General features: G+C 42.2%; 1 protein-coding gene across 10 annotated transcripts in view; it reads right to left on the bottom strand.

The window, feature by feature from the left end:
- Positions 1–16,573, bottom strand: part of PTPN13 (protein tyrosine phosphatase non-receptor type 13) — a 185,796-nt gene that overhangs the window by 101,975 nt on the left and 67,248 nt on the right. For all 10 annotated transcript variants that reach the window (XM_084626909.1, XM_084626914.1, XM_084626915.1 and 7 more), the window contains exons 4-6: positions 13,896–13,961; positions 8,811–8,996; positions 5,606–5,699 (exon numbers count right to left, since the gene is read on the bottom strand). In XM_084626909.1, coding sequence (XP_084483035.1) covers positions 5,606–5,699; positions 8,811–8,996; positions 13,896–13,961 — 346 coding nt within the window. The remainder of the gene's footprint in view (positions 1–5,605; positions 5,700–8,810; positions 8,997–13,895; positions 13,962–16,573) is intronic.

Below are 16,573 nucleotides of genomic sequence, written 5' to 3'. Positions count from 1 at the left end.
CCTGATTCCGTATTCCCCAGGAACTGAATACGGTGGGAATCAGGTACAGCAGCTACCAAAGAGAAGGAGAACCTGTAAATTGGAAGATGGTGTTGAGAGCAAGATGTATTGAAGAACAGAACTGAAAGCTAGCACCAGGAGGTGAAGGATCGGGAGAAGACACTGGGAATCTGGAGGGCATGCACCGTAGGCAGAAGAAAAAGATTACTCAAGATTTGAACACAATGTGGACCAGGCAGGAAAACCAGCATGGGAGCAGGACAAGCAGCCAACAGACGGAGAAAAGAAAGGAATCTGGGTTCGTCTCTTAAGACAGGGAAGGAAAAAGGACTTAATATAGTAAGAACACAGTTATTTTGTTTTTTACATCTGAGGGAATTCTGGCCAAAAAATTAAAAATTATGGGCACAATATTTTAAAATTCTGCAAATTTTATTTGTCAAGAAATAAATGTGGCTCTAGCATGGCAGTGGGGAGCACAGGCCCCTGACTGCCTTGAGATGGGAGATCACCCTGAAGCCCCCACCTTCCTCAGTACAGGGACTTAGGGCCGTCCCTAGCCATTTTGGTGCCCCAAGCCTCCACGGGGGTAGAAGGGGGAAAAGACAAGCCCCAGGCCTCCGCGGGGGAGGGGGCTGGTGGGCAGGGGGGAACCGCCCCTCAGTATTCACCAGCAGAGCGGGCTGAGGCCGGGTCGCTCTGCTTACCACCACCAGTGAGTGCAGGCTCGACCGCTGCTGGAGGCCTCAGGGGAGTGGGGGTGGGGTGGGGGCGGACCAGGGGCAGGGGCCATGGGGAAGAGGCAGAGCAGGGGCTGGAGCAGGACGCAGCTGCGCAGGGCTCCAGGAAATGTGGTGCCCCAAGTTTCCTGGTGGCCTACGCAGCTGCGTGCTTTGCATATGGGTAGGGACGGCCCTGCAGGGACTCGGCAGTGAGGCTGCACCTGACCCTGACACAGTGTAAGGGCTGGGCCTGCCCCAGAAACAGCCCGGGGCCCTGCCTCTCTGTGCTAGTGTGAATGGCCAGGCTCAGCCAAGCGGGATCCAAGTGTGGAAGGGCTTAGTGTGGGGAGATCCAGGTTTCTGTGGGGGGCAATCTGGGTGTGGGTGGCTCGGTGGGAGATCTGGATGCACAGGGGCGCGTTGGCGGGTTCCAGGTGCAGGGACAGTGGGACTCTGCGGGGGATCCAGGAGAAGGTGGTTGGGGCTCAGCAGGCAAGGTCTGGGTGTGGGGGGCTTAATAGGGCGGGTCCAGGTGCTGGGGGAGTGGGGCTTGATGGGTGGGGGTCCAGGTGCAGCTGGTTGAGGATCAGTGGGGTCTGGGTATGAGGGGCTCATCAGAGGGGTCTAGGTGGGGGGAGATGGGGCTTGTCAGGGTGAGGGTTCAATGAGCCTACTTAACGGGGGAGCCCCAGCTGCTGCTGAGGGGATGCCGCATGCTGGGCTCCCGCTTCCCCTATTCTTCTCCACCCCCCTCCCCTCACTCCCACATTCCCTTCCCCCACCCTATTCCACCCCACTGGCTCTTCCTCCCCCGCTTACCCAGCTCCGCCCCAGGCGCTCGCTGTTGTACAGAAAACAGGAAGGCTCCCAGCAGACGGAAGGGGAGCATGACTGGCACTAGGACTCAGGAGGTGGCGTTCAGCTGCTCAGTCCGCAGAGCTGAGAGACAGCCTCCTCCAGCTGGGCAGCTCCGCGCTTGCAGAAACGAGGGGCCGGGGGAGGGGGAGAGGGCAGTGGCACGTAACCCTGCGTGCCCACCATGCCTCACCTCTGTTTGGGGGGGCAATCCCCCCAAAAAACTGAGCCCGTGGTCACCTCTATGACACTATGCCCCATATTCTTCACAGAGATATTGTTATGATATGATTATGGCATAACGATGACGTATTTTATAGAAGATAAGTCATGTGAGATGTCATTGAAAAGGTTAGGATTTACTGAATATGATTATCCTATTTGTATGCAAGGATCATGAGGTTAGGAATATTGTCTATGCATCTATTACAAATGTGTTTAGACCTGGAGAACGCCCACCAGGCAGAATGCACTCAGTCTAGATGGCTAGCTAGGAAGGGCCATCAGGGAGAACAATAGGTCTTAGAAGATGCTAATCTCCCATCAGTGAGCCTTCCTAAGGATGCTACAAACAGCCTCCTAGACATAGCTGCTGTGGCCCTACAGGGACATGTGACCAAGTCACCCGGCCCTAGACTCCATCTTGGAATACCAGTGTTTTTCCACGGAAAGGCATGGGAACCAACTAAGCCTGGAGACAAAGGGTACCCACCATATGCAAAAGCTATTTAAGACTGGGGAGTAACATCATCATGGTTCTTCTTCACGGACTCCCCACCTGAGAAGATTGCTGGAAACACCTGAGAAACAAGGACAGAACTGAGAGAGGGAGCGAATTTCATCAGCTTACGCTGCACAGTTCTCTGTGCAGTGCAAGACGGTATAATTTTGGGTTGACCCTTCTAAGGGGTGTGTGCACTTGAGTAACTGGGCAGTTCCTTAGCTGAGCCTTCCCATGCAGAGCGGATCTCAACATCTGTGTGAAGGTGCAGCTGGGTGTGTTTCCACCTGTGTGTGCGCTGGAAGGGGACTGAGAGCCTATCACAGCAGTACAGTGTAAAGGGAGCTCAGGCTGGTGGGTCAGGTGGGCTCAGTGGTACCCTGGTTCCAAGTGCGAATCCCTCCCACCCCTGACACGCAGCTTCCCTTTGGTTCCCTGCCATTTTTTGCAGGGAAGCACAGGAATTCTGCGGGGGGCGGGGCGGGAGGGATGGGGCATTTTCTGCTGGTGTACAGTCACACAGAATCCCCCCAGGAGTAAAAGTTTTTATAGCCAGGGGGAACCTTATCCATATAACACCAGCCTAGCACAGAAGTGGGCTTGGTAGCTGAAATAAACTCTCACAAGTTGATAGCACCATCTGTCCAGAGAAGTATTTCTTGAATAACTATTTCTTGAATTATTATTAATTCAAGAACTATTTCTTGAATTAATCCTTTGAGAGTCAGATTTTGAGGGAGGTGAATGGATTTTGCTCACTCTACAACAGTGACGCTTGGACATTCAAAATGATGTCAAGCATTTATACAGCACCCAAAGCATTCTAAGTGCTTGTCATCTGAACATATGGGAGCCAAAGGATGGTTCCACTTCTTTTGCTTATTCATTTTTTCCTATCTTCTCTTCTCTTTCATTCACTCTTTTTTTCAGAAAGCTTCTTTTCTCTCTTTCTGTGGTGTGGTTTGAGAGGTGGATATTTTGTAATCTTGGGAAGGATGAACAACACTTTAGGTCTTTGCATAATGGAATGGCTCCAGGGAATTATAACGAGACAGTGAGCATTTCATCACCTACGTATAACTGGCTCAAACCTGGTCCATCTGAAAGCTGGCTGGTGGTCTCTATGAAATATACTGGAGGTCTCAACAACCTCTCATCCCACATCCATATCACAAAAATCCCTACAATTGCATTGCTGGTGAAGATCTTACAGAAGGGCAAGGACTGAAAGGACATAGTCACTGAATCACATGGTCACTCCTCCTTCTCAGGTTGAGGTACGTTAAGTGAGGACTATACACTACTTTCTATTTAACCAGGTTCTTATATGAGCCTTATCACCACAGTACCTGCTGCTACCATGATGTACTTGCTCTGTGGATAGAGGACTTTAGTTTCCAGGGCTGTCAGTCCAGCACCCTCCATAAAGCACTACATGCACTTGGTGCGTGTGGAGGTGTAAATAGCACGGGCTCATTAGACAATGCGACATCCCCTGGATAGGGGGACGTAGCACAGAAGAGGAGTACTGACTTGGATCAAGAGATCCCTTACCAACCTGAGGGTGGTGAGCTTGCTCACAGAGAGTGGCTGTGTAACGTCGACTCTTCCACCTCAAGGAAATCCTAATGAACACTCTTCTTCACTCCAGGAGACCGCAAGATAAATCAGCACTAAAAGAATCCTGTTATTTTTGGCATCTTGGAGCATACAACGCAGGTTATGAAGCCAAGTGAGGGCAAAGTGGCCAGCCAAACCTTTAACTCTGCAGAACCTCGGAGCCAGATGCTGCATTTCAGCTGAACTTTCTGAGTAAATATTTTTTTAAAAATTCCCTTCTCAACAAGTTCAGAGGAGCAGGTATCATATGTACCGAGTGATGCAGAGAAAGCAGGGTGAGCGGAAGAATATCCTGTCCTATGTTGTTTTACAAATAAATCACACAGGTTACAGTGGGAAAACACCTGTTAGATTAGCTCATCCTTCCCCTGCAAATACAAGACATAGTCCCTAGAGAGAGGACATGCTAGAAATTAAACAGATACTATTACACACTAGAACTGAGCCAGAAACTCATGAAGATGCTATAACAAGATGGCTTGTTATAGTACCAATCTCTGAAGGTAAGCAGTAAAACCCAAATATAACTATGTTAACAACAAAGCTTAAGACTGTAGACATAAAATTACTTCTGCTAAAGACAGTCTTATAAGTTGTGTGTATATGAACAAAAAGGAACAATCCAAACAAATAGGAAATACACACTCACTTGAGAAGAGATTTTAAGTTAAGGACAATTATATTTCTTGTGGTGGTAGGGAAACAAACAAATGTTGCAAAAAAACTAAGGTACTAAGTACAGTACTATATTATGGCTGTAGAAACCAGTGATAGTAGGGCACGCGCGAGAGTGAGACAGAAGGGATACTGCATCATTAACTGTTCCTAAAGCATACTGCCTATAGAGGACAGCAGGAAAAAAAATCAGCAAAGGAAGGCTCTTAAGAGAAACTTCTTTGGAAGAGCAGCCTACCATTCCCTCTCAGCACCTAGCCCTGAATCTCCAGTCAGTACAGAACAGTTGCAGGGCCATGGTCCAGCCTAGTTTTGCCTTCTTTGTAGTTTCTAGCACTACTGGCGATCCTAGTAGCTATCTTGATGCTTGTAATCCCTTCCAGGCTACTATGTTTTTTAAACAACACAAAAGTAAAATATATAAGAGCTGAACAACAGAGAGTAAAATACTTTTGTACCCTGTTTGGTAGTGGCAGATGGGCAAAGACTGATAGTAACATGTGAAGAGTTGAACACCCTATATACCTTCTGTGCAATGATAAATCTAAGCAATTGTGTCTATTCCCTGTTTGAGAAGTGAGCAGTAACTGCTGGTAGCGAGATACTACATTTGCATGCATGTATTTTTAGGCGAGAATTGACCATTATGATAATTTAGTCTGGACTCCTGTACAATGCAGGAAAAATATGAGTCCTAGTTCAAACCCATAATTTCTGGTTGACCGAGAACATAATTTTTAGAAGACATATAGTCTTGATTTAAAGATTTCAGGTGATGGCGAATTGGCAAATTGTTCCAGTGGTTAATTATTCTTTATCAGATATCTCACTCTAGATACCTGGCACGTGAGTGAGCCCAAGCTCAACACTCAGTTTGATTGCATGTCTTTAAAAATTATGTTCTACACAATTCTTATTCACCTGCTATCAATGGGACAGGCTTTTGGCTGGCTAAGAATCCTAGATTTCTTCCACAAGGCTTTCATCATCTTGACCACCAAGGAGCATTTACCTGTGGGGAGTCCCTTCCCTCTCAGCCTATCCCGAATGGCCTGGCTTCTGTCTGTCTGTAATTTTCTTTCTCCATTGCAGGAAAGCTGATCGACCTGTAAACAGGCAGTAATACAAAGTCAAGTGTTCTGAAAAGACCATGTTAGCATGAAGACTGGATATTTCAGGACAAAAGGCTAGCACATTTAGCAGGACATTGCCTTTCTCAGGCAAATAAACGTTCAACAGAAGTAATATCCAATATTTACATTAGTTTGTCTGTGGAAATTCAGAATTTCTTCATTGAATTGGGATTATCAATTTGGATTTCCCCCAGGGTTATCTTTTAGGAACCCTTCCCTTATTAGTATCACTTTAGTAATATTTGTTCAATACATGTTTGGCATACTTTCCCCCCCCCAAATAAACAGAAAATAACTCCATAAATCTACAACACAAATATGTTCCATTACAGTAAATTGGAACTAGAAGAATTAAAATAGCTTTAGATATTCCATGATGTGCATTTTCAGGGTTAATTTGCCAAGTTATGGTTTGTACCTACTATTAAATGCAAGCTTATGGATGATATTTTAGGCTGGTACCCACAGTAGCTATGTTGGATGCCCATACAGTAGCTTTAATAATTTCAGAAAAGTGTTTCCTTCAGTGTTTCCATAATTCAAAGAACAAAAAAGGAAATTCCAACTCTTGAGATATTTTATCACAGCTTCCACACTTTTAGAAAAAAGTTAATTCAATACATATATTTATCTGATTCTGGATACTTGCACACAAATAATTCAAAGAATCTCTTTAAATTGCACTGATAATTTTTACCCTAGCCTTTCTGTAAATTAGAAACTAACTAAGGAATTAGCATTGAAGCTTGTGAAAAATCAAGCTACTTTCTATCTAGTACAATTACAATGCACCCCAACTAATATTAAATAGATTCAATCAGTGATCTCCCCGCTCACCCTTTACAAAATATTTTAAAAAGTAAATGCACCCAATGACATTTTAAAATGTTTTACATTTCAATGGATGATTTCCTATACAGTTCAAGAGGAAACATTTACAGTACAACAATGCCTAATCAGGGTCAACAGATATGTACAGGAACACATTTCTAAACTGGATGCTCTATATAATCCTGAGCAAGAGCAGCATAGTTTCCATATATAAATAGTGTATGTACATCATTAAGTTAACGTTTCAAAAGATATGTACAGAAACAAACAGCAACGGGACCTATTTGCGTACACTGGAATGAAACTGGGGAGTGAAGACTAGCCCAATGCATAAAGAAAACAACTGCACCATGAGGTCACCAACATTCTGATGATACCCAGTTCTATTTTCCTTTCTTGCTTAGTGTGAACAGTGTAGTCTCAGATATTCCAATGACTTGGTGAAACAGGGAGACAGATGAAAGATAGCTGGCTAAGACTCTGTTCAGGCAAAACACAGGTGATGTTGATTGGTAGAGGGAAACACAAGAACTAGCAGAATCTCAACAAGCAACACCTCAACTGAAGTTTTTTTTTTTTAACACCCCTCCCACTTATTAAGATGGTGCCCAAACGGGCTTTTGATGGATTCACCTTTGATCCTGGAACTTCCAGATAAGCATTTTCAGCCACTACTATCTTTTCCACCGATGCTGGCCAAGATAAAGGGCTGGTGAAAGTCATTTACATCTTTGTTGCCTCCAGGCTAATGCTACTCTAATGCAGTATTAGCTGGGACTCACTATGAAAGCCACATGGCAATTAAGACTGATACAACACAGATCAACTCACCTGCTAAGGAAGAGACATCATACAAGACCACTCACACTAGTGCTCTGCACTCTACTGGTTCTGCTCTATCTAGGTCACAGTCCAATCCTATTTTAAAAGCTCTGAATTTGCTGGGGCCTGATTGTCTCAATTACTGCCTCTTGCTCTGCATTGTAGAAGAACAGCTACATTGAGTTACCATGGAGGAGCGCAGATACCACATTGATGATCGCTGGAGAGAGACAGATTCAGCTGCCATGCTTAGGCTGACCGAGACCAGAGTATGCCCCACAGCACTCTCTCTGGAGGGCCCGTGGGTATGGAATCAATGACGGCTGGAGATCCAACTGAGCCAGAGTCGTATCTCTTCATGCAGCAATTTACCAACCAGATTAGAAAGGCCCTGACAGCACTGGACTCTCCCATCACAAGAAACAGGATATCAAGCAATGTACTTTTCTGTGATCATACTGGTGGCATGTGTCCAGGGAGCCATTTTTACACCAGTGTAATAACTCATTGAGTTCCAAAGGGTTGAAGCAGTATAATACTGTAGTAACATAGCAGTGAATCAGAACCACAGTATCCAAGATTCTCTAGAAATACTTTGCTTGAGTTGTCTGATTGCCATTAGAGATAATTTATAAATGAAAAATACTGGGAGAAGTACTGTTTGACACCATTAACAGTTAGTAAGTTCCATTTCTATTCAGAGTCCTAAAATTATTTAACCAGCCCATGAATATGTTGTAACATTGTAGCGAAGGGAGAGGTTGCCAGTCAGGAATGGCAACTTTGTGAGATAAGTTAATGTAGTTTCTTTTACATATGAAAATAGCAAGTGCGTGTGTCATAATAATATGAATTCCCTGTCAGTAATAATGGCTGACAGCTGGGTAGAATCTCAGAAGAACTCAGAAGTCTGGTGACAGATTCCCTTATTTCCTTCAATAAACAACTGTCCACAACAGAATTTAAAAAGCATATGCGAAATCCAGTTAGCTAAAACAAGTGTGTTCAACACCTGCCCCATAGCATCTATTCAAATTTTTGTTATAATCACAATTTCCTATTTTTAAAAAAATGTGTCTTCCCATTACTGTGTGGAAGACCCAACACAACGAGAAACTGACCTTATTAGGGAAACTGCAAAAGTGACGATATATAGTGTTGCCAAATGCATAAAGTAAACTAACAAAAATTAGAGAACACAATGTTTTCCGTTAATCTTTCAGTAATTGCTCTTTCTGGTGCTGCTTGTGATAAAAGCAGGTAAAATACATTCAGACAGAAGTGTAATTTTTAGACTTGAGCGTCCCTTTAATATAAGTTGGAAAAAATTACAAACAAGAAGCAAGACTGGTTGGAGAGAGACTTTGAACCAATTTCTTCACTATGTTTTTGCAATTCTCAGTTATTGCTCAACTGCTTGTAAACACTTACCCCAGAGAGGCTTCCCAGAACCAGTTTAACCAACTGTTTCACATATGAGAAAGAAGGTGCACAATTACTGTTCCTTATGTGGGCACTGCAGGCATCCAGAACTGTCCGTACAGACACACGGGCATAAATGACATCTTCACACATGCCAAGCAGTATGCTGTTTAGGTGATCCCCAAGCTTGATAGGCTGATTACAAAGGAAAGGAGGAATAAAAAAAAACAAAACACTTAAATATCTATCAAACACATATGCAAATGGCTTGATTTTCTAAAGCTGCAATACTAATTCATTTTGGTACTTCTGAAAATTCCACCTGATATGCTCCATCTCAAACACATCTCATTGGTAGGGAAAGCAGTATGATCTAGTGGTTATCCAGGGGACTGCAATTCAGGATCCTAGATCTAAATGCTGGCTCTGTCACTAGCCTGTTTCATCTTGGACTATTCACACAATCTGTAAACTGAGTATAATAATACTTGTCTACCAAGGACATTAGGGCTAATTAATATTTTTAAAACACAGTCTTGAATAATAGCTATATTCATTGTAAATGCTAACCATAAGGGGCCTGGAGACAGTAGTTGCAGGAACTTGCTGATGAGATCTGACAAGTGTACTAAAAAGGCTTCCATAATCCTTTAGCTAGTCCAAGATTTTACTTCAAATGGATTTGTACTTTCATGTTCCAGAAAGGTGTAGGATTGACTCGCCAAGTCCCTTATGGCTAGCAATTATATTGGAGATGGCATTTATTATCAAGATTATCAAATATTTAAAAATCCTTTCCAGAGTCCAGAAAAGTTTTTAGATATTATTAGAAAAGGGTAAGGACTCAGGGAGCAAAGTAATTGGCTAAATAAGTGAAGCCCTGCAATTATGGGACAACACCCATAGGGTTGGGAACTACTTAGCCTTAATTTCTTCCCATCCAAACAGTCAATCCTATCATATTCTAAGTGGAATAACACTCCAAGCTATGCAGTAGTCAGTGATAACACCACTTTGCAGATACTGTAGACACTTGGCCTTCAGCACTGTGTCTCACTATGCACCCAAGGTGGGCGGTTATCAAAGAAATACATGCCTTGTCGTGTGTTGTTCTTTACTGAGCACATTAAGTTTCACAGGTTTCAGAGTAACAGCCGTGTTAGCCTGTATTCGCAAAAAGAAAAGGAGTACTTGTGGCACCTTAGAGACTAACCAATTTATTTGAGCATAAGCTGTAGCTCACGAAAGCTTATGCTCAAATAAATTGGTTAGTCTCTAAGGTGCCACAAGTACTTCTTTTATTAAGTTTCACAGTATTTCTTTCCATTTATTTTTAAGCTTACTATAAAAATTTGTTCAGCATCAGCCTCATTTAACATACAGCATTGATATAGGCTTTTACCATATACAAACTAATAGGCACTATTGTCTTTCAGTACATTTTTTTTATGGGAACAATTTTTCTCTCTCTCTCGAATCACAGAAATCATTCTTGCATGAAACCTGATACACAGCAAAGAACCTAAAACAACATATCCATCGGCTAAGAACATCAACAAAGATTTATAAATTGTACATCTTACATCTGTGTTACAATGGAAAAGCTTCCAGGATTAAAGACAAATTAAATGGTGAAGATTTAAGTATTTTAACTTTTTATAAAGGTAGATCTTTGAGCTCTACTGGAATGTTAGCTACTAGCACTTACCACATACTTACAGGAGGGGTAAGATAAATTCACCAGATGAAAGTTGCTCTATTCTAGGGTGACAACAGTTGATTCTCTTTTTAAAGTAGCTGAAGTGCTCACAACAGCTATAGCCAATTCCCTCCATGTTTCCATTGTACCTTTCTGTCTTCAGTAGCTTGCAACTTTCTAAAACATTCACCTTTTGGGCTGAAATTATCCATACCTGGTCTCTGCCTCAGGGTGATTCCACCCCCCTCTTTCTCCCATTTCTTCAGATTATGAAGTAGAGCAGGTCAGCTGATTTTGAGAATGAAGGAAAAGGGAAAAGCCCACAGCACTTTCCCCATTACAAAAACATTGTGCAATCTATACTGATGTTACACATACACGAGACAAATTAAGAAGCAGTCTATAGTAGGGGGTATATTATATGCCACAGCCAGAGCTGAGCCAGGGGTTACAGAACTGCTGTGTAGCAACGCACACCCCCTCAGGCATATGGGAGCAGATGATCCATCCTTTTAATGAGCACAGTTTGCTCTCTCCCATATAATCCCTGTTCTGCTGGACGCTGCATATGCAGGAGTAGAGTCACAGTCTTTCCCTTTTATGGAATCTAGTGTCATTACCCACACTAGGACTCTTCAAATCCTGACCATCAAACATATAAAGGACCGGGGATTGGGCGTAGTCCCAGAAGTGGAGCCCAAAAGAGCGGGGAGATCTTTGTATCCTCTTCCCCAAACTTGTACACCCACATAGGGTCAGCCACAATCTGGCCCTTACCTTTAGCTACAGAACGTACAAAATGAAGGAAAGAATCGCAAGCCGCTCAGAGCAGGGATGGTTTTTTTGTCCTATGTTTGTACAATGTCTAGCACAATGGGGTCATGGTCCATGGGCTATAGGGCACGACCGTAATACAAATAATAAATAATAATAATTGGTCTTTGGTCTCATGGTTAAGGCACAGGATTGGGAATCAATTCCAGGTCTGCCACAAACTAGCATGATGACATTGGGCAAGTTACAGTCTCTCTCTGTGTCTCAGTTTGCCCTAGGTAAAATGGGGTTCATAATACTCCCACATTTTTGTCAGTCTTGTCTTTTTAAAGTGTTAATTCTTCGGAATGGGGACTGTCTCTTATTATGGAACTCACCTACTACAATGCAGCCATGATCTCTGTTGGCATCTCAAGGTGCTATAGTTATATAAATAATATTGAAGGAATATATTTTTCTAAAAATATCCTAGTAGTTACAGAATATATCAATACTATCATGAAAGAGATGACACTTTGTAAACGCCAGAAGCATGTGCTTTGAATGAAGAAGTCAATGACAATCTGTAACCACCCAAAGAGTCCGTTAGCACAGCATAATGAACTTCTGGATGAAACTCTTCAGAGCATGCTTTGTTTTTCCATTCTAACCAAATGATCCCTGCATGCAACTAGATAACTCTTTGGTTTTGGGAGGAAATAATGGTTTTTAAAATGGTAGGTTTTCTTTTTTAGGTTATAATATCACCAAAGCCACAATATAGTTACAGTAATGAAAGCATTCATTATAAATCCCTATGTTCAATAGCTAGTTTTTCCCAAAAATTCAGCTATTAGGGCTGAAATACGTCAGTGCTTGAATCCTAATCAAAGGAGTAACTGCCCTCACTGCCTTTGAAAATCTTTCCCTTTATTTCTCAGCCATAACACTGTATCAACAGCTTTCTCCATTTAATTAGTAGTAATAATAATACATCTTTTAGCAGCTGAGTAAGTTTTGTGCTGAAACCTGTTTTTTCACCCACATCTGAGCAGGAGTCAGGCCGAACATATAATATCTGCATATCCCTACCTCATCACTGAATCTACTTTCTGGATACAGACTCCTAATTTTTCAGTCTCCTCCAACCACTTCAGCTATTGACTTAAAGTGTAGTTGTTGTGTGGGTTTTTTTTGTTTGTTTTATTTTTTGTTTCCTAAGATGAAAGAGCTCTGGAAGAAGATGAGTCAAATGCTAAAGAGTAAATCCTCCCAAACCTGACTGAAGGAGTTCTGACAGGTGCACATACTGTATACGAGATAATCAAATTGAGCAATGAGGTTAAGCTCTAACCAGGCCATAACTGTGTCTGAAGATGCTGGCAAGTCAACAGCAAAGAAGTCTACTCCCTATTCTCAACAAGTACTCTCCCTTCAGAGGCAGTCATGTAATGAATTCACCCAAACATGCCTACCTTAGGCTCACAGAAATTATATTCGGGCCAAATGGAGCACAGTGGTTAGTATCTTTTTAAGTAAATCACAAATACTTTTTTACTATACAGCATTAAAGAAATTTCAATATGACAAACAAAAAGCAACCCATTTTAGAATCCTTAATAAAACAGAAATACGATTTTTCTTCTGATAGATTCACAGCATGATATACAAGCAAGTTGTTTTTTATAAGACTTAAACAGCTGTGGTTCATTGGGAGACATAAGGGCAAAGTTGACTTCACATAACTTCAAAGTGGAAGACAATGCCAGTGCTTTCTCTGCTTCAAACCAACACTATGGTACCCCTAATCAAGAAAAATAAAGAAGCAAACAACCAGAATAGAAACAGTGAAGAGTATTAATTAGAGAAGAACAGTAGTTTTGTCTTATAATGGACAAAGCAAGCTGCTTCACTACAATCAAAGCTCTGTGGATTCTGTGGTAAAAAAAGTCTTTAATTCTACAGCAAAACCCCCTGCTCTCAGCGGCGTTATGGTTAAGAGTGAATTCAGTGACAAATTCTGCAGCTGCAGGATCACAGAATACATCAACAGTCTTTCTCTTGTCTGTTGCAGTAAGACTCTGGTAAGCTCACCTTTAAGTACCCATAACTTGGAAGTCCACAGTTCAGCCACCAAGCCTCAGTATTCAAGAGGAAACTACTTCAGGTAAGAACATTTTACCTCTAACCCTACATATTTAGGCCTGATCCTGGGAAGACTGAGAACCTGGAACCCCCCGTGACTGCGAAATGACTGCAATGGGAGTTGCAAGTTCTCGTACCTCTTGGGTTCATGCCCCAAAAGGCTTAATTCTGCAGCTCTTACTCATTAGAGTAGTCCCATTATATGTATGGAACTACTCACATGAGTGAGGGCTTGAGGAACAAGCCCTAAATTCTGCTCCTTGGGACATCTTTCCCCTCTCACAAGCACCTTGTAATTATGTAAATTACAAAAACCCAAACTATGTAAAAACTCCTGCTTTTCACTTAGTCTCACCAGTCCCACCAGCATCCCAAGGGTTTACCTTGCCCTGTTACTCTGTTTTTTTTAGAAACGTGGAGGAGGTTATCAAACAAACCCCATTTTAAAATTTTAAAATGGTGAGATTTTATAAAAGAAGTCTTAAAAAAATACTTACTTGGCTTTGAGGGACTTCATGGTCAGCTCCCCAATAAAGGGTCATACCAAGAGAATAAACATGAATCTGTAATACAACACAAACAATCTGTAAACTTAAAGAAGGGACAGTTCTGGAAATTAGACAGTATATCCTTCAAGTATTAAGTGGGTGTTATGAACTTGACATTCTGAAACAGGGTGGTCCTTTCCCCCGCCCAAATTAGGTGCATTATTGCACATTTACATTTTTGACAACTAAGCTCAGCCATGGACTCAATTAGCCTCCTTGCCTTGGAGAACTTCTGAACTGTCCTTTGCCCTGGTCATTACAGTCAGAGCAGCAAATCCCACTATGGGAAAAGACTTGCAAAAATCTTATTAATGCTCCTCTAACTTTTTCATTTAGTTTTTACTCTTCATTTAAGATTAAGCCCCAGTATACATAGATAAGATTATGACACTTGATGGTGATGAACACATTCTGAAATGCAGCAGGGCATTCCAATCCTGCAAGCCTTAAAAGGCGCATAGTTCTGAAGGTGGTGAAACACTTAGGATCACAAACACTGGCTTTTGGGTTGTCAACGGACTTTCACCTATGTACACAACATATGAGGTTGTCATCTTAAAATGTCAATCTTTGTAAGCTCCTCAGAGCAGGAAATGTGTTTTCCTACATATTTGTACATGTCCCAGCACAACAGATCATCCTAATGTGGGCCATTGGCCTTGCTGTAATACAAATAAATAACAATAGAAAAAAGTAGTGAATAGTAATGAATCTGCACTGTTTGTATATATAATGTGGTAATGACACTCTTTGTACTGGACAAATCAACTATTGTACAGTAAACATGTGTTAGTAACAACTGTATAATTTAAAGCAAGAGGTGCATTACATAATTTTAGCAAGATAAACATATATTTAAATCAATTCTAGGACAAAGTTATGTATTTGTTCAGCACTGACCAGACACTTGACTTGGTAAAAGGCACAGATATTAAGACAATCTCTGCCCTGGAGAGTTTATAATCTACCAGAGACAATATTTAGAGAGATCTACAATCTACACAGAAGATGCTGTGGGAGACAAAGGAGAGAGCTACCATAGTTAATATTTATTATTGCTCTAGTTTTTATGAAACAATAATATGGTAAAAAGAAAAGGAGTACTTGTGGCACCTTAGAGACTAACCAATTTATTTGAGCATGAGCTTTCGTGAGCTACAGCTCACTTCATCAAATGGCAGCCCCACCAAGGGGCAAACTCCTGAGGTAGGCTGTGGCACAAGTGTGCCCTCTCAGGTAACCCAAGAACTCCACTTCAGGCCCCCTTGCTTCAATAATGCCCTTCTGTGGGGCCAGTTTATTATCAAAACCATAGTACAGTTCAGTTCATAACAAAAGTCCTCCACAGAGTCCATCTATCATCCCAGTGCATATTATCCTCAAAACCCCATGACGTAACATTCCACAAGCCAGCATCTTCTGCCACACTCGAGGCTCCTCACCAATCTCACCTGTCCCTCTGTCAAGATGGCCACCCCACCACTTCCAACTGGAGTGTGAGCCCACTCTTCTCAGTGGTAACTCTGCACAAGCTCTCTGCTGGGAAATGATCTTCACCAGGGAAGCATCTTTCCCTCTCCCTGTTCCCTTAGGTCCAGCACTCTGGCCCTGAATATGTCAGTGGGCAGATTCCTCTGATGCTCTCCAGCCTTCAGAGTTCTCTGGCCCTTGGCTACATCTCCAGCTTAGAAGTAAGCAGGAGACTCCCGCTGCTGCTGTCTGGCCCTGGCTCTTTGGCTTTGGGATGTCAGCCAGCAAACCCTTCTTTGCTGCTCTATTGCCTTCCGTCTTTCCCCAGAAACCACCTACAGCTTCCTTCCAGGACCCTCCATAATCCCCTGGTAGCTCTCACCTGCCTCTTTCCTGAGGAACTCACCAGGTCCCTCTGTCTCCCAGGGGTCTCTGCCCCTCAGATTCTCTCTATCCTTTATTGCCTCAGGTGTTGCCCTGCCCTCTTAACTGGCCAGAGTGGGAGCACTTGCTCTGGCACAGGGAAGCTGGAACTACTTCATGTACAGGGCGAGCCAGCCACCCTCTGATATATATAGTTGTATTTACAAATTTACACAATAAATATGGACATTGCTATTAAAAAGGCTTTTTGAATTGCAAAATCAACATTAAAGTGCAGAATATACACAAAGCTCTTGCTTCACCTAAATAAAGTATTATGCCAAGTGGCTTGTGACCTGAATAGTAAGTGAGAGTGAAAATGGCAGCCTCCTTCATTGCATTGCCAAGTATCAGTCCTGTATATAAATTCTAAACAACAACAAAAAATTAAAGAGTGCTTCAGCAGACTTTTTCAAATATCTCGTAAGTGCTCTTATGTATGGTTTTCAGCCATCCTAAATTTAAGAAGTGCAATATATTTTGTGCTAAAGAAAAGCAGAGGTAAATATTCAATGCTATGTTTCAGACATGTGAACCAATGGTCCCATTGTTAACAAAACCACCTACATATTCATGCTGCCATTGATGTCAGTCAAAAATAATTAGTAGCCTATTGTCAGCTAGATAGGACTTAGAAACAGATAAATATGGTGTGCATTTTAATTTAAAACAATCACCTTTTTTCCTTTGCATTTCATCAAATTCTCAGTTCTTTTCCTGAAAATTTTCAGTGC

The sequence above is a fragment of the Lepidochelys olivacea genome, assembly GCF_965140295.1.
Source record: "Lepidochelys olivacea isolate rLepOli2 genome assembly, chromosome: 4".
Taxonomy (NCBI): domain Eukaryota; kingdom Metazoa; phylum Chordata; order Testudines; family Cheloniidae; genus Lepidochelys; species Lepidochelys olivacea.
Note: the sequence above shows the minus strand (reverse complement) of the source record. Positions and strands in the feature narration are given on the sequence as shown.